Source organism: Theobroma cacao, chromosome 8 (genome assembly GCF_053813885.1).
Source record: "Theobroma cacao isolate CCN51 chromosome 8, ASM5381388v1, whole genome shotgun sequence".
Classification (NCBI taxonomy): Eukaryota; Viridiplantae; Streptophyta; class Magnoliopsida; order Malvales; family Malvaceae; genus Theobroma; species Theobroma cacao.
The window spans coordinates 31,065,705-31,084,955 of NC_142646.1; the positions used below are offsets into that span (position 1 = coordinate 31,065,705).

General features: G+C 33.5%; 2 protein-coding genes across 2 annotated transcripts; one reads left to right on the plus strand and one right to left on the minus strand.

Moving 5' to 3' along the window:
* Positions 1–4,529: 4,529 nt before the first annotated feature.
* LOC18593148 (forkhead-associated (FHA) domain-containing protein) lies at positions 4,530–8,962 on the plus strand. Its single transcript, XM_007020215.3, has 7 exons — positions 4,530–4,958; positions 5,095–5,312; positions 5,622–5,708; positions 5,806–7,668; positions 7,771–7,906; positions 8,016–8,401; positions 8,483–8,962. The coding sequence occupies exons 1-7, from the start codon at positions 4,688–4,690 to the stop codon at positions 8,720–8,722; spliced, it is 3,201 nt and encodes a 1,066-aa protein (XP_007020277.3). The 5' UTR covers positions 4,530–4,687; the 3' UTR covers positions 8,723–8,962.
* A 1,591-nt stretch (positions 8,963–10,553) lies between these two features.
* STOP1 (C2H2 and C2HC zinc fingers superfamily protein) lies at positions 10,554–13,333 on the minus strand. Its single transcript, XM_007020216.3, has 2 exons — positions 13,096–13,333; positions 10,554–12,264 (listed from the first exon to the last, which is right to left on the minus strand). The coding sequence occupies exon 2, from the start codon at positions 12,230–12,232 to the stop codon at positions 10,706–10,708; it is 1,527 nt and encodes a 508-aa protein (XP_007020278.1). The 5' UTR covers positions 12,233–12,264; positions 13,096–13,333; the 3' UTR covers positions 10,554–10,705.
* Between the last annotated feature and the right edge of the window lie 5,918 nt (positions 13,334–19,251).

Below are 19,251 nucleotides of genomic sequence, written 5' to 3' on the forward strand. Positions count from 1 at the left end.
AACTCGAGTGACCATTCTTTCTTTATAATCCATAAACTTAACCAATGAATTGGAATCTATTCTATCTATTAACCCATTTTAGCTATTGTATACATTAGAGTTTAATTGACAACTCAATCCAACATCACAAACACAAGAAAGGTTAACAAGATGCACCACAATAACAACAGTAATATGCAATAATCATGAATGAAAGATGCCTACTAGGTCCTAGCTCACGTCTTGGCATCCCATATTTAGGCTCAAGAATGGCACATTGGCCTCACTCATGTGGAGAGTCGCCACCATTTAGTGGAATTTTTGCCTCACCATGTGTGGGGATTGCTCTACTCATATCACTGTGAGTTGGCACTATGTGTGAAATGTTACCTCACACTATGTGGAAACATTAAAAAGTTATTAGAGCATTGTAAGTGGGAATCATAGGTGAGACTCTTACCACTATCCTTGCTTACCACTATCCCTACAACCTCAACTCAATGTCCTCATCATAATATAGAATTTTGCATATTCATACATACATCATCAATATATCAAGCATATCTTTTTCTTTAGCTCGTATTCATGAACAATCTCATCTCAAAGGGTATGTGGTACTGCATCACATATTATCCTATAAAATCATGTCTCACATGTTCTAGTATTCCTCAAATGAAAACATATCATAAGCTTAAGGGTGGGAATGTCTACCTCCACCTATTGCGTCTTTCCACATTGGCCAATTATTTCTTTGTCTACATTCTTTAAAGATGTAGGTTCCAAATCCTTATTTGTTTCATATTATTAAGCTCTATATTATATACAAAATATCATCGTTTATTTTCTAGTTCTATCTTTTCCCATCATGACATAATTTATTGAGATCTATTTATTTTTACTGATTTCAAGTACCTGAATTTCTTTTGAAATTTTATCAATTATGTCAGGGGTCTCTTATACAGTTTCTACTTTATGTTTCTAACCATCTTAAATATTTGATCCTTTTATTTTTCAAGGATTTTATCTTTGGAACCGATTGGTCTCAACGCTTCTAGTGTGCCTTATCCTACAAGGATATTAATTTTAATAGGAGTATTTGCAGCTGATATATAAGATTTAGTTATTCTTTTAGGTCAGTAAATACGTCTGGTAACTGATTTACTATATTTTGCAAAAGAAATATCTTTTTAACTTCAAGTTCATATTGATTTGTGCAAGGATCAAAACTAGATAATGATAATTCATTCTAAGAAATTTTCTTTTGTAGCTGTTTATTTTTTCCTCTTAATGTTAGAATAATTATTTCATTAAAATGACAATCGACAAACTTTGCCATTAATAAATCTCCCATTGATAATTCTAAATATTTAATTACAAATGGAGATTCATATCCAACATATATTCCTAACCTCTTTTGAAGACCAATCTTTGTGCGTTGTGGTGGAGCAATTAAAATATATACCACACATCCAAAAATTCTTAGATGATAAATATTTGGTTATTGACCATAAACCAATTGTATAGGGAGAATTTATAATAACTCGTTTAGCCTAATGCATACAAATACTGCTACATTAAAAATGGCATGCCCTCAAGTAAAAATTGGGAGTTTAAAAGTTCATTAGTAATGGCCTTGCAATTAGTTGAAAGTGTTTAATAAATAATTCTGCTAGACCATTTTGTGTACAAACATAAGCAACAAGCTGTTCAATAGTTATTCCAACTAATATGCAATATTAAAAGCTTGAGATGTAAATTCACCAGCATTGTCAAGATAAATAATCTTGATTATATAACTAGGAAAATGTGCTTGCAAACGAATAGTTGCAAATGCCAAATTGTAAGCTGATAATAAGCACACATGTGATCATCTAGTCAATGCATCGATTAAAATTGTAAAAGATCTAAATAATTCACATGGTGGATGTATGAATCCACATATAACCTTGAATATTATTAAAAAATGTAGGGAATTCAATCCCAACTTTACTTGGTGATAGCTTTATAATTTATTTACCTTCAGAGCAAGCAGCACATAAAATTCATTAGATTGAAAAATCTTCTAGTTTTTCAATGAATGATCATATAAATTTTCAATCATTTTTTACATCATTATTGATCTGGGATGGTCCAACCGGTCGTGCCTATCATTAAAATCATTAGTAAACTTCTGGTTTACTGTGGGTTTCAATTATTCTAATATTTGTATAGTTTAATTCTGAGAATAGAGCGAGTAATTTTTTTTTCAACACAAACTTTCTACTTGAGTAATAAATGTAATATAAAGGTATTAAGTGTCTTGTTCATTTGTTGTCTCAACATGATATCTATTCAGACGAATATCTTTAAAACTTAATAAACTTCTTTGAGATTTAATAGAAAATAATACATCCTCTATTATAAACTTTATTCCTCAAGATAGTAAAATATTAGCTCTTTTGGAGTCTTCAATTAATCTTGTACTACCAGATATTGTATTGACGTTGGTTCTTTTCTATTGTCAAGTGAGAAAAATATTTTTTTTCTTTAAATATAGTGTGTGTTGTAGCAATGTGTGCTAGACATATACTTACATCATAGATCTTGGATCCAACAAGATGAATATTCATATTTTCTTCAATAAAATAAAATATATATAATAAAAAATTTACAAGTTAAGATGAAATAACATTAAATATATAATTAAAACACATAATAAGAATATATCATTTAAATATAATAAGAACATATTAAAACATCTTCATAATATAGTCATACTAAAATATACCAATCATTATTAAGTTCATTTTCGAATATTCTGATTACCAATTAAATGATCAATTTCCTTTTTAGGACAAGAAAATCAACAATGAATACTTCTGTTACCAATCATATAATCAATTCCTCTTTCATGATGGACAAATATCTTGATGTGCTATATCAACTTAGCCATGGTTAAAATCATCACAAGATGTTTTAGTTTTCAGTGATGCTTGATAAAATTCAAGACGTACAACAGGTACGTAACCAATGATCTTTCATGCCAGATTAACGACAATACGTTTTTTATATTTTTTTTATTCTTTCCATTTTTGTCGTTTCATTACTCATCAACTTTTGGTGAGTTGAAAGTATTCATCCACTTTTTTTGATGGGTTATTCACTTCTGGTAGGTTAGTGGGTTACAACATCCATTCACTTATGGTTGTAAAATTATCCATCCACTTCTGGTGGTAAAATTATTCTTAGATTCTGATAGTAAAATTATCCACTTATTTCTGGTGGTAAAATTATTCTTAGAATTAAAATAGTGATAATGTAAATTATTATAATGACTTCTTCCATATCCATGATCATGATTATTAAATGATGTAGCATTCACTTCAGAGAATATATAGATTCATGACCATAACCATAATTATTAAATGATGTCGCATTTACTTCAAGGAATGGACAAATTTATAATTTTTTTATTAGTAGCTTGTTTGTCACATTCACTCCAGGGAATAGACATTATGATTTTTCATTAATAGCTATACAATAGAAAATTCACTTTCCAATCAAAGGACAGAATATAATATATACTATATGATATTAAAGAGATATTAAGTCACTTACTTGATTTGTTACAACTAAAAACTAAAGACCAACTATTAAAATCCTTTTAAAGCTTGGAGACGATGAAAACAAAATAATAGTAGCACTTACCTGATTTGCTAAAACTATAAATCAAAACTGAATCATTGAAATCCTTTTGAAGCTTGAAAATAATGAAAATAAAATAATTCCAAAACTGGAGAGATCAAAGAGGATCGTGCAGATAACATGTTATGAAATAAATCTGAAAAGAAAAACTATAAGAGAAAGTATTTAAAGAGAAAGAAAGTACTTAGATGGAGTAAAAAGATCTTATTAAAAATATGTATTTACAAATGAAGTAAGAGACCTATTTATAAACCAACAACTTCTTGAATCATAGTCCTAATATAATTCTATCGAAGAATTCAAATCATATTACATTTCTTGTATCTTACCTATTTGGCTGTTTGACTTAAGTTACACTTTTTGGGTCATAACATAATGGACATTCACATATTTGTTCATAACAAATTTTTTTTTTTTATTTGAGGAATGAATGATTTGAATTTGACTATCTGAACAAGATATGTACATCTACCACTAAGTTAAAACTCATGTGTGAAAATCTAAGTTTGGACATGTACCTTGTACATTTGACAATGACAATTAGATCATGTAAAACTTTTTTTTATTAGACAAATATTTTGGGTAATTTTAAAAAAGTATCTATTTGTGAATTTTAAAATATATGTTGCAAATTTGACTAACAACTATGATCTAATTCAAAATAAAACAATGAGCAATTCATAAAAAAATTAAGTACTATTATTGAAAATTAAGAATATTTTTAATGTAAATAGAATATCATACCAAGACCCAACACTAAAATTCTTGCAGCTTAAAGTGGGGTTAATAGCCCGTTGTTTAATATACCAACGGTCACCTTTTTGAAAGATTCAAAATTAAAATCCCTCCAACAAAGAGACAAAAACCCCATTCTCCTTGCAAGAAGAAACCACTATATAATACTAATCACAAACAAGAGAGTCTCGCTCTTTAAGATTAAACCAAGAATCTCTGCAAAAAAAAAAAAAACTCTATCTCAATTCTCTTCTAGTCTCCCTATCTCTTTGTTTCTTTCCTGTCTACAATGACTGAAGCGGAAGAGAGGAAAATTCCAGTGTTTACTGTGATAAAGAACGGTGCAATTCTGAAGAACATCTTTGTCATCAACAAACCACGAGAAATGGAAGAAGGAGAAGAATACCCACATAATCAAGAAGAAACTGAAGAAAGATTGATTGTTGGTAGACACCCAGATTGCAACATCATGTTAACTCATCCTAGCATCAGCAGATTCCACCTCCAAATTCACTCCAAACCCTCTTTCCAGAAACTCTCTGTCCTCGACTTATCATCTGGTAGTAAATCCCCTCTTTTTTAACGTTTCTTTTAGTCAAATCTTTGTGAGTTTTCTTTCTTTTGTTGTTTTATTCAAGTTTCCATTGGTCTCTTGGCGTTCTTGGGTTGATTAGGTTATTGTTTATTTGGATGCAGTTCATGGGACCTGGGTTTCAGGGAAGAAGATTGACCCAGGAGTTGTGGTGGAACTGAATGAAGGTGATACTATAAAAATCGGTGGCTCAACTAGGCTTTATAAGCTGCATTGGATTCCTATGACACGTGCCTATGATATGGAAAGCCCTTACGTATCGTCACTAGATGTGCCCATGGAAGAAGAGAAAGAGGAGGAAAGTGCAGTCCAATCACATCAGGTGAGGGTTTGTGAAACTGTTTTTTATCTCTTAATTGCTTTTGGTTTTGTTGTATTTATTTATCGTTTACAATTGAAATTGAACAGAAAGATCTGTAGGATGTCAATACGTTATGCTGTAAATTTTGGTATTTGAAAACCTGTTTTTCGTATTAGTTTCTGTTGCTCCTTTTTTACTTTGGGAATCTGTATGATGAATTGAGGGAATGGGTCATTTGTAGATCTGTGGCTCTTTGATGCTTGAAGTGGTAATATGTAGGATCGAAGTGTTTTTCTTTTTTTGCCTCTGATTCTTTTGGGAACATTATAGGGGGAGAATACATTATCAACTCAAAATGAATGTATTGAGGGGAAAGATTCATTGCTGGTGGAAGGGAAAGAAGAAGAAGCATCTCAGGTGAGAGTATTATATTGCTTCTAAAGCTGTACAAGGTATAGATTGAAATGTTTTCTCCTTTTCTTTTCTGATCATTTTTGGGTTCGTACAAGAACAGAGTTGCGTGCCAGCTGAAGATGAAGAACTTCAATTAATGGATTGGATGTTGGAGGGTATAGTTTCTTTATTTTCTGATGAGAGTTCAGGAGTACTTATGAAGAAAGAGATTCCATCAGCACCTCCGATGCCTGAAAATATGAATTTTTCAATATATGATGAAGAAGAGAGCACATCAAGGAATAACCTTGAAGAGAGGGAACTTTTAGGCCTCAAAACTGAGCTTTCAAGCAATTTTTCAGGGGAATTGGATTTGGCTGTTGAGGGATATATCTCAGAGTCCCAAAATCAACAGTTAGGCAAAGCTAATGAGAGAATCCTGCTGGAGACTGTCATGGATGCGATATCTGAAGGAGAGAACTCAGAGATGTCCTTAAGAAAATCAGAGCTAAAACCTGAACACTCAGAGAATATTGATCCTTCATTTGTAGAAAAACTGGAAAACTATTCAGCCACTGAGATAGTTGAAGAATCTGAAAGCAAAAGACTAATTCGAGAGAGCCAGCAAAAGAGGGATGTTTCAAGACTTTCCAGTGAGCCTCACCTGCTAGAATCAATTAACTCAACTTTTCAAGACGATGTATCTTTGAATATCAAATCTCATCAAGTACATAAAGAAAACCAGACCCCGAAGCCTCTTTCTCCTTCGAAACCAATGGAGGAAAGAGGAAACAAGGAGAATACTGCAGCATATCAACAGTCCATCTTGATGGTGAACCTAGATTCTACATGTTCTGATGGATGCAAAGACTCTCTCTCTGGAAAGGTTGAGGATGCTGAAAACCAGAATCTATCAAGGAAAGACTATGAAAGTGACGATGCAAGAGTTTCCAGTGAGCCTTACCTGCTAGAATCAATTAATTCAACTTTTCAAGAAGATATACTTTTGAATATCAAATCTCAACAAGTATATAATAAAAACCAGACCCCCAAGCCTCTTTCTACTTCGAAACCAATGGAGGAAAGAGGAACCAAGGAGAATACTGCAGCAAATCAACAGTTGATGATGGTGAACCTAGATTCTACATGTTCTGATGGATGCAAAGATCATCTCTCTGGAAAGGTTGAGGATGCTGAGAACCAGAATGGATCAAGGAAAGACTATAAAAGGGACAACACAAATTTTTACTCTGCTGCCCTCCCAACAGAATCAGTCAAATCATCTTTGCCTATTGGTGAAGTTCTCTCTGATGTTACAGATGATAAAAGGAACCCAACCCCGCAGTCTCTATTTTCTCCTGCAGTGCTGTCTGAAGATGAGAATTTAGACAGCTCTCCCTCGAGGTTAGAGAAAAAATCCAACTTGCACAGTATTTGGTCCAGAAGAGGTAAACTTGCTTCTGTTCTTCATATTCAAACTGGAAGGAGCAAGGAAAAAGCTGTTGAAGCCACCAACAATGCAGAGAATAAATCAATTACAAAATCTCTTTTTGTTAGCTCAGAGGAGGAAGGGGAAGAAGAAATCTTTACTCCAGACAAGGAGAATTTCACCCCGAATACTCTTTTGATGAAAGCGTTGAAAAGAAAGGGCAAGCTGGAAGAAATTAAACATTCTTCAAAGGTTACTTTTAGCCCTGATCTTCAGCCAGAAGATGACATTATTGCCTCTGATGAAGAAAACCAAACACAAAAACTTATCAAAGAGCTTAAATCCGTAAGAAAGGCATCTCGAAATCATCCAAAGTTACAAGAAAGAATTGTGATCAATGGAAAAGCAGAAAGGGTGCCATTTCAATCTTTGCTGCCGGACTCTGCTTGCAAAAGTGCATCAGAAGCTTCAATCCCCAAAACTGCAGCACGAAGTAGCAATTCTAATACTTTAAACTCTAAAACAATAGATAAGCGGATTGCTCATCCATCTTTGGTGAGTTCTGATTAAATCTTATACTTGAATTTAAAAATTCATTGCTTATGGTTTGTAGTATTCTTGCCAAGGGTATGTGTAATGACTGAAATTCATTTGCAGAACGAATCTGTTGGAGCAGGAAGGGGGATTTGGACCATGGTAGCAGACACCACTTCTCTGATGGACAAGGAATCAAGGAAGTCATTACAGCTTTTACAAGGTCTCAAAGGGACTCGATTGATCATCCCAAGATCAGGTAGCTAAGTTATTAGCATAATCATTTCTTTTATCATAATGATTCATAATTTGATACTAAATTGGTGGCACACCTTTTTTTGACGAATATGCATAATATTGTTTTGAAGTCATAAGGGAGCTGGATTGTTTGAAGCGACGGGGTAGTCTATTCAGAAGAACAACGGAGGCCTCATTAGTTTTGGAATGGATTGAAGCCTGTTTGGTGAAAACAAAATGGTGGATCCACGTCCAGAGCACTCTGGAGGGAGTGGCAATAGCACCAACACCTCCTGCCACTCCTCAATCTCAATTCAGTGAAGGCAGTGTGGGGAATCTCTTTGGGACAACTTGGTCAGCCCCATTATCATCCCGGGGAAGTCTAATGGATATTGCTTCACCCACAACAGAAGATCACATCCTTGACTGTGCCCTTCTGTTTAGGAAAATGAAGAGTGATGGACAGCTCATCCTACTTAGTTCCGATATCACTCTAAAGATCAAAGCCATGGCAGAGGTAACGCTATTTATCATCCCATTTCCTTATTCTATTCTCCCTTATTAGTTTATGTTACCTTTTTGTTATCATTATTTTCAGGGTCTGATCTGCGAGACAGTGCAAGAATTCCGGGAGAGTTTGGTGAACCCCTTCTCTGAGAGGTTCATGTGGGCTGACAGCTCTCCTAGAGGACAGAGTTGGACAGTCTTAGATGATGTAGTTTTGAGGGAGAAGTATAACCGTTGCCCCCTAAAGAAGCCATCCAAGGGAGATGCCAAGGGTTTGAAACTCATTCTCCTTCACAATTCCCACTATGGTCACATCAGTTCAGTCCGCTAAAACAATCCTCCACTAGCTGCTTTGTTTTGAACCAAAGGATTATTAGAAATTGCTTAAATATACCAGGGATATTATTACAATTCTTAAAGAAATGTATCATTTTCTAAAGTATCGGGCATGTCTCCTATTTGGTCCACACGGTTTTGGAAGTTGGGGGAAGGAACTTGTTTTCATCATAAGCGGCAGAGAGATTCTTAGCCAAGGCTATCTCACCAATTGATAGTGAAAGTTGCGTCAAAAGTCATGCTCCTTGTAGGTTTTATTAAAATTATTGTGCAAAAGTTTCTATAAAAAACATGGTAAATCATGATAAGGATATTAAAAATATAACTATCAAAATAAATTTTAACTGTTTTTAACTATTTTTAGTCATAATTTGACAAAAATATCTTAAAATTATTTTAAATAAATTAAACAATTTCTAACAATTTCTCTTATTTATCCTTCAGATTACTCTTTCATTATCTAGTTCTTTCTAATTTTATCAATTTCTTTTTCAACATTCGTCTGTTGTGCTCTCAATTTTTCTCTCCAACACTTTTAAGACGTCAAGCGATGGTTTTGATGTACTTGAAGTGAGTGGCTATTTGGGGAATTTAACTGTTAGGTATTTTGGATGAAATTAAAATGATAAAAATAATCACAGATGTTTGAAATTATTTTTAATTGGATCAATTCGGGATCTAAATACTAATAAACTCAAGAATTTAAAATTTATAAACTTAGAGTTTCAAAGGAAATTTTTTTTCTATATTTAGTCGAAATAGGTGTTTTAGATAAGAAAATTTATATTTTGATTTATGAAAACATACTAAAAATATTTTAATTGATGCCAAATTGTCAAAAAAAAAAAAAAAACAATGAAGGGGTTGAGAAGATTTGAAATTTTAGTTCGTAAATAATAACATTTTAGACATTAAAGTGCAAAAAAATTTAAACATGGCATGTAACAATAATATTTTTTCAACATTGCATGTAACAACAGTTTTTTTCAATATAACGTATAACATGTTTTTGTATTTAACGTGTAATAATAATATTTTTTTTCAACATAGCGTGAAATAATTTTTTTAAATCATGACATGTAACATGTTTTTATATATAATCCGTAATAACAACATTTTTTTTAATATGATGTATAACAATATTTTTTTATATGACGTATAATATAGTTTTGTACATGAAATGTAACAATAATATTTTTTAATAAAACGTGTAACATTTTGTGCATGAGGTATAACATCATTAAGGGTAATTTTATCTAATTAAATTAAAAATAATTAAAATTATAAAAAAATTAATTTTTAAAATACCTTTTATCTTTAAGAATTATTTTTTAAAATACTCTTAAAATTATTGGGGGAAAGTTTCACGCTTTGATACAAAAACATGTCGAAGAAGGCTAACCGATGATTTTGACTCTACATCAGGTGTAGGGCGTGGAACATTAAAAGAGTAGGAGAGGGTGACCTGTCCTTGACAAAGTTCAATGTCACCCTCACTTCTCAGCTTGATGGGAAGATAATATTAAAAGCATATAAAGCTTCATAGAGTGGCCAGGAAGAGACCCAATAGTTGAAAGTTAGCACTAACTTACAACTTCCAATCCTGGCATGGGAGAGTGGAAACCATAAGATTATTAGCACTTGAGATTCCAAGCAGTATGATATAAGAACGTACCTCAAGGCAAAACATTGTAACCGCACTAAGGGATTGTAGTTATGATTAGGGCTTCAAAAATGGGGTTAGTGTTTGTAGGTTTTACAGAATTAAAGAAAAAAAAATTATAGTTCTTAACAAAACCAGAGGGCTAGGTCTAAGTGAACAAGACTTTCTTTTCATTAAAAAAGCATTTATTTAAGCAATTAAGTACATAGGGTTGCCTTACCATACAAATGCAATACAAATTAATATCCCTGAACCCCTAATCCAAGGAAGGAAGAATACAAATACCTAAAAACATTAGCCAATACTATTAGGGCTTTAGTCTTCTCCACTTTTCTGACTGTAATTACAAGACCCTGAAAGGAGAAATGCAAATGAGTTCTCTGAATCATCGAATGGGGGTCGTGGGAACTCATGAAACCCACCAAAATTACATGTATCGAAGTTCAATGGTGAGAAATAACCAGCAGGATCATCAATGCTCCCTTTAACATCCACACTACTTTGAACCCCACCTTCACTAGAAACATTTGAGGAAAAGTTGAAATTCATGCTTCCCACCTTATTTGTGGCTTGATTGCCATCTCCTCGATGATCAGATGGCCCAGCAGATCCTTTATTTTCATCCAAGGGAATTGCTGGAGTGTGACCTTGGAAAAGAGTAATATGCCCAAACAGCTTATCTTTCCTTGAAAACGTTGTGCCACAAGAACAAAGCCATTTATCCTTACCACAATGCTTCTCGTGAGTTTTGAGATCAGCAATTACCGAGAATTTTTTGGTGTTGCATCTGCTGCAAGTGTAGCTCTTGTCACAGTGGGTTCTCTTGTAATGGTTTTTGACACATAAAATGGTCTTCAGAGGCTGAAACTTTTTGTGATCCTTGTTCCGCTTGCAGCCAGCATAAGGGCAGGAATACCTCTTAATAAGAGTTGGTTCGGAGCTGGATTCTTTATTGGGTTTTGCCAATGCTGCTGGTGTTTTATACTCATCTCCATGACCTCTCATGTGCATTCGTAAATTTGCATCTCTCTTGAATCCTTTTCCACATATAGTGCAGAAGTGAGTGTGGGGCGCAAGGATCTCTTCCTTTTCTAACTGCAATATCTCATAGGTGCCAGGTAAAAGGTTTTCTCCTTCCTCAACATCTTCCTCATCTTTCAATTCATGTTCTTCAATAATATGATTCTGCTCATTTCCACTGTTACTACTAACATCAACAGAGTTTGGCTGCTCAGAGATTCTGCTTCCACCAGCACTTTGTGGCTGAACCCCACCATTTAGCCCTTGCCCAGAAGGGAAGACAACTCCACCAAACTGCCCAAACTGTCCAATAGATGGACTAGCTGCAGAAAGTGTATGCTTAACAGATGGGAGAAGACTACCAGCAGTAGATATCAACTGAACTATAATTGAAGTGAGATCAGCAGTAATTAGCTGCTGTTGCTGAGCTACAAGTTCATCTGGTCGCCCCAACACTTGGCCCCTTCGGCCAACGATTAAATGCACCAACTCCTGAAGCTGATGGATCTTCTGCTCAAGGAATGACAGATTGTTTAGCATTGCACTTGGATCCCAATCTTGGACTTTATTGGCGAGCAGCGTTTCATTAACAGGGCCATCTTGGCCAAGGACTTTAATTTGGTTATTGGGGTTACGCGGCAGTGAAGACTGAGTTTGAGAAGTTTGGTTGAATACATGGAAAGGTGGTTCAATCCTGGTGCTGTAATCTAAAATGGATGGATCTTCCCACTTCTGCTGATGCTGGGTATTGAAATTAGTAAAAGATGGGTGTTCAGGAACTTTCTTTTGTAGTTCACCAGATAGCCTCTCTTTAAGATCCATTTCCAGGTCTTCTTAGATATCAAGATCCAATACTAGTCAAAAATGGAAAACACCAATGGATTAGAAATATTCACCAAAATTCCAAAACAAATTGCTATTAGCAATTAAAAATGCCTACCAACGGAAAAACAGAAAGAATAGCCCAGCCATCTAATCATAAGAATAGATTTCAAAATAAGATAGAGAAATCATTATACCCCCAATCCAAATTTTTACAACAACAACTATCAGTAAAGACCCTATTGTTTTGACCAAAACAAAAATAAATTTTTCACCATAATAATGCACAAAAACAAGAATCTAACTTCACAGCCAAGTTTATTCACGAAATCAAGCAACCTCCTGTCATTTCCGCCATTGAAATTAATAAAAGCTGCCTTTTTCTTTTCCCATCCAAATTCACAAAAGAAACGAAAACAACTCAGAATTGCAGAAAAGTAAAAACGGGTTTCCTCAATTGAAAGTCAAATCACCTCAATCATCCCATAACTCTTCCTTAGATTGAACTGAAATCCCAAAACTCATTTGAAAGTTCCAGCAAGAGCTTAACCCTTTTAAACTTATATCAAACTAAAATCCCATCTTTCTTATTAATCCAACCCCATTTCAAAGAGGTTTTAAACATTAAACATACAAATAAATTCTCTTCTTTTCATTCAAATTAGTAACTTAAACACCCCATATATCATATCAAATTATTAGCAGCAGAAACAGTTGGAGCGAATAAATTTGAAAAGATCACACCATTCTGCTAAATACCCAGATACAAAAATCTAATCTTTAGAGCTAACAAAGCTTAAAAGTTAAAACTTTAAACTAAAGGGTGATAAATAATAATAATAATAATATCAAGAGAGACTTACTAGATTCAAGGTTGCTTCGATGCTCTTTGTTTCATGCTTCTAAAGAGATAGAAAGAAGAGGGGAAGGAAAAAAAACATGGAACAGTGAAAAACAGGCCGACCCAGTCAATTTATCAGCAAAAGGCTCGGCACGCAGGCAGAAGGAAGATGGTTACTGTGTTGCTAAGTAGGACAATAAGCAAGTCAACCCCATCAATCAAGACCGTTGATTTCTTTTTCTTGGGGCTGTCCCTTTTCGTTTCTCTTGTTTTCTGTAGAATCCATCAAATACATGGGATTGATGCAGAAATTATCAGAACCGTTGATGGGCAAATCCATCAAATCGCATCACCAGAGTAACTTTTTTCTTTATGTGGTTTTAAGAAAATAGCTTTTGGAAAAAAAGGAGGGTGGAGGCTAAAAGGAGACAAAAGACTTTGAAGAGACAAAAGACTTTGAAGAGACAAAGGGTGATGGGGGATAGGGGTGGGACCCACACAACTAAGATGATTCAGATTCTCTGCGCTCAATGATCAATGCATTCACCATTTGACTTGGTTGTTTAGTCCTATAATTATTTTTTATGCTTTTAAAAGGTGTTTTTATTGGGGATAGTCAAGCGGAGGGAAGGCTACCAGGAAACGACGCCCACCGCCCGGTCCGAGGACTTTTTTCTTCTTCTACATGTTGCTTTCTTGTCTGAAACCTTTATTTATACCTTCTTATTTATTTGATTAAAGTTACGCCCAAAAATCAAATATCAAATCCCATTTTAATAATGAAATTTCATTATGCCTATCGCTGAATTAATTATTTGATGTAATTTAAATATATTTTTAATCATTATTTATATAGAAAAAATAATTAATAAAAATTAATTTAAATGTTTGGTACAATTCATATACATTCTTAATAATCAATTATACATAAAAAAATCAGTTTGCAAATGTATCAATTTGTATAGTTTGAAGTGAGGATTAAAACTTTTGCATCTAAAATATATATTATTTTCTGTTTTCTCACTATCAAATTGGGAATCTTTATATGCATAGCGTGTATTTATATTATTTCTATTTTTTCACTTTCAAACATGAATACCTTAAATGTATAACGTGTATGTATATATATATAAGATCAATTATGGTTATTAAAAATGTATTAGAAAACAGTAAACAAAAACTACAAGATAAATCTCAATCTCAGTATGAAACACTTGATTATCGTAAAAGAAAAATTTATAATTTAACGGTATATTAAATATAAAACATAAAATGAAATCTTATTAAAACTTTGTTTGATAATTAGAAAATAACTTGTTGGCGGAAAATTTTATTGTGTAAAACGTTTTATAAAAATTTTTAATATTTTTTATTGGTTGGGTAAATTGCTGAAAATATTTTTTCATTATTTAGATCATCTTGTGGAAATATATTTCACCATCACCTATTTTCAAATTTTTTTCCATCTTCATCACTTTTTCATCATGAAATCATAAGTATCAATATTTATCAATTATGCAAGAAATCAAAAGCCTTATTTTTTATATTAAAAATATTATATATAAAGAATAAAACAACTAAAAACATATGCATAGATCAAAATTAATCATCCTACATAATAAGAGCATTCCACATAAATAATTAATCATCCTACAAATCTCTATACTAAATCATAAAAACAACTAGGAAAATATAATTAATCATCCTATAAATATTGTCCTAGTCATAAATGCATACTACATATATAATTAAACTCATCTACTCATCGTCCAACAACTCATAGTCCAACAACTCATAGTCCAACAAACATCCTTTAAACCACAAACTTTAATTGTTACTCCCACAATATATGAAATTCTTTAGCCAATCCCCTTTTTAAGTTGTTGCAGCTGACCATGAATGCCCTTACTTGCTTTCATGCTCCATTAAATAATCAAAGGCAAAGATAAAAAGTCCTCTCCAAATCCTTCCATTTTTTCATCACTTGCTCATAAAAGGGCGGCATCATCAAATTTTTTCATTACTTAATTTTTTGATGGCACGTGCAATTTCTCTCAATTTTTTCTAACATTATGTTAATGTTGGCATTTTCAAAAGTGGAACTACACAATCTTTTTTATGATATCGTGGTAGTGAAGTTTCAATTGATAAAGATGTTGCTTGTCTCCCTCAAATCTCTTCATCAACATTCTTGTCTAGGTTTACAAGCATTAGATTAGCTTCGGTGTCAAATCCATCTCAGCAAACAATTTGCCGAAGCTCCCATCTTTCCTAACAACAATGTCATTTCATTATACATGTCAATCTTCTTATTGATGAAAGGTTCATGCTTAAGATATGCCTGTTCCAATTTATGAAAATAAAGAATTAATTTTCTAACATATCTAACATACAATATGAAAAGTGAATAAAATAAAACTTGAATAAAAAAATATTTTAAGCAATATGTACAAATTGTGACTTTATCCTCATAAACTTGTATATATGCAATGATCATCTTAAGTTGTCATCTCATCTAAATCCATTATTGGCTAATATTTTAATGATAGTATTCCATGTAGTTATTAATAAAGTTTCCCATAAAAAAGTGAGCAATGTACAAATTGTTTAAATGATAATGTCATTGCACTAGTGCCACCCATGACCAATCAGATTAAGCTTCAATAACAAAACAATGAAATCAAAGAGATAAGGCACTTTTTCTCTCATCTTTTCCTTAATGATTCCTCAAGTTGTCTTATCATTTGTTTCACCAAATTGACTTGTGTATGAATAAACCTTACTTGTTATCTTGTTTTTGGTTTAAGAACTCAAAGATTGGGGAGAGTGTTAGAGAAAAGGAGAGAGAAAACAATAGAGTGGCAAAGATGTTTGGCAAAAGGGAAAGAAGGTAGATGGGATAGGGAGGAAAGGCCTTTAGGGAGTGGAAAAATGGAGGAGGACATTGTATTTGGCTTTTTTGTGAACCTAGATCGGAATGTCAACCTAAGACAACTAAATGAGTATTTTAATGAGTTTGGTGTACTTGTGGATGTATTCCTCTTACCACTAAAAGGGCTTTCGAAACCAAATATATCTTTTCTTAATATAGAGAAGCTTGAGAACTCACAAGAGCAATTTATATAGGACACAAAATAAGGCTCAATGGAAGGCACATCATGGTGATGGAAGCTGAAAAACCCAAAAGCTTAAATAAGATTAGAAGAGATAAAAAGGTAGAGGGTAGAAATAGGGATACTTTGAGAAAAGATGGAAAAACGTATAAAAAGGCATTGCTGGCAATATTATCATAAAATGTAGTAACATAGTGGAGGCAGAAGACAAGATGATAGCTAGGGGAGATTTAAAAAGGGCCACACGATTGAGAAGGAATAGGAACGGTAAGGACGAATTTGAGAAGTGGTCATAAAAGGAAATAATTGCTAAAAGTGACTAGAATGGTTTGTAGAAGTGGAATGAAGCAATTAAGAAGCCCTATTAATTGTCGATCCATACAAAGTAAATAATGTAGGAAGGGAATAATCACTAAAGTCAGAGTGGTCGAGGGATTGTTTGTGCTCATCACTTTTAGAGAGAAGATAGATACGAAAACCTTGTTGAATGAGTACTTGCATTTGTTTGAGCCTTGGTTTTTAAATTTGTCTCTATATTGTGTAGGTAGTGATGACAAGTGCTACCAAGTGTGGGTGAAAATTGAAGAAGTTTCGCTGCATATCTGGCTTGAATATAGCTTTAAAGTTATTAGAAGTTCATAGGGAAAATATATCAGATTAGATCATGATAGTTAATAAATAGAGGCTTGATCAAGCTTTGATATTGGTGGAGGTAAAATCACTAAGGAACTTTATGGCCTACACCCACTTATCAGTCAACGAAAGGTATCATTTTGTTAGAGCTTTAATCACTGATATAGTGAGAAGTGAGCCAATGATAAGATCTAGTAGAACAGAGGCCAGAATCTTGGTGGAAAACCCAGAAGATTAATGGTCAGAAGGTGACCATTCTAAAGGGTGGGAGGAGAAGAGTGAGGGACCATATTCCAAGGAAGATGATAAAAACTCTAACAAAAGTGTGAATAAGGGTTTTAAACTCTAAAGGGGTACGGCTAACAAGGGGATAAGAAGCATGAGTTGTTACTATGAGAGTAATATTGATAACGAGGAGATAGAAGACATAAGACACTTTTTAAAAGATGGTGAACCATAAAAAAAAGGGAGTTTTGAATTCAAAAAACAAAAGAATATGGAACTAGGAAGAGAAAAGTGGCAGCATGGACTGGGTCGAGTATAGAAAAAGGAGTAATAGTAGGCCTAATGATGACAAAAGCCTAGGTGATTCGTATAAGGGTAGTGCACTAGGGCTTGAGCCATTGGAAAGGAGGCATGAACTTTTACAATGAGCTCATGAGGCGATAGGAGGAAACAATAGGGCCAAAGGGCCTATGAGCTCGAAATTAAGCAAAAATTCAATTCATATTGGAAGTGTGTGGGCTAGGGATCATAGGCATAGGTTAAAGAGAAAAAAAGGAAAAAAAAAAAAAGCACATACATTAGAGGCCCAAGAAGTGGAAAGTTAAAGGCTCAAGTTAAAAGGAAAAAATAAAGGACAAGAATTTTTTGGAGAAGGGCAACTTAGAAGAGGTATGGAAAAGAGAGTTGGGGAGGACATAACAAAAGGGAAGAAAGTTAAGGTAATTCATGAATGGAGAAAAGGATTGAATAAGGTGTAAGTAATGAAAGTAAATAAACATCGAGGTTGTCTTACATAAAAGCTCTTCAAGACAACGGAAAGGAAATAGTGAGTAAAAGATTAAGAAGACTACCAATAAGGTTTTTCTAATTAAAAAAGAAGAAAGAAACAAATGGAAAAGGAAAAGGAAGTGATGAGTAAAGTGAATAGGAGAATAAGATATCCAAGTTGTGTAGAGGCATTCAACTGGATGGCAATTATGAGGGAGATTGGATAAAGAAAATGAAAAGTAAGGGAATGTCTAGAAGAGCATAGGCTTGAGAATGGTGAGAAGCAATACATAGCAAATTGGGAAGGATAATAAAGACTTTGGTAGTGAGTCAAGAGAAAAGCAACGAATAAGAAGCCATGAGAAGAAAGGTGGAACGAGAAAGGCATCGGGATCCATTCTATGAACAAGAAGAAGAATGAGAAAGGAAATTAAGGAAATCCTTAAGGTATAAAAGGGAAATTTTGGTGTCAGATGGAGATATTGGACATAAAAATGGCAACATTCTAAGGGAAGTCGAATTGACATAGGACATTAGTAACAATCAGGGATAGAATTTCAGAGTAGCAAGAAAAACATTGTCACAACCCAATTTTGGGCCATGACCGGTGCATAGGCCTAATGAGCATAGCCCACTAGACCCAAGCAAACCTTTTTATATAATCCTGTTCATCAATCCATATATCATGCATCATTATTTAAAGGCCATTCAAATGCCATTTCCATTCATCATTCTCTCAAAGTGTATCGTAATAAATCATTTACATAATGTTTTCAAAATAACATTTATCATTCGCCACCTTATGGCTACATCATTAATCAATTTAACCATCCAATGTATACAAAAGAGTTTCATATGAGTCATCAAAGTATGTGTATACATAAATGCAAAAGACACATGATTACTAGCAAAGTGACTTTAAGTATGGGTACTACTACTGAATATTACAGTATACTTACCAAGGATAGATATATGAAGTGCTCCTCAATCTATATGATCTAGCTACCTTCGGATCTAAAAATCAAAACATGAAATTTGAACATGCTGAGTATAAACTCAATGAGCAAACATAAGAAGGGAACAAGGAAGTGATATGGAAGATTTTTTTTAGAATGATTCACTTTTGTTCAAAACCATGCAATTTGTATTTTTAAACCAAATCTGATGATATGCTGTCATCAAACCATTTTAGAAACAATTAAGGGTTTCCAACTTCAACATTAAACTCATTCACAACACATTTCTTAAACATCTTTATTTCTTAGTTTAGGTACACATATGTACAAGTGTGTGTGTGTGTGTGTGTATCAGACATGCATTAAATATATTAAGTCCATTCCCAAGAGCGACCATCGATACCCCTTTAACCACCCTCTATTATCAATATGGTTTGGTGCATATAGCCACCGACCTAAACACAAGTCATATGCACTCTCACA

Coding starts and splice junctions, on each gene's coding strand:
- STOP1 (XM_007020216.3), bottom strand. CDS start 12,232: ATGGATCTTAAAGAGAGGCTATCTGGTGAACTACAAAAGAAAGTTCCT.
- LOC18593148 (XM_007020215.3), top strand. CDS start 4,688: ATGACTGAAGCGGAAGAGAGGAAAATTCCAGTGTTTACTGTGATAAAG. Junction 4,959..5,094: donor TGTCCTCGACTTATCATCTG/GTAGTAAATCCC, acceptor ATTTGGATGCAG/TTCATGGGACCTGGGTTTCA. Junction 5,313..5,621: donor GTGCAGTCCAATCACATCAG/GTGAGGGTTTGT, acceptor GGAACATTATAG/GGGGAGAATACATTATCAAC.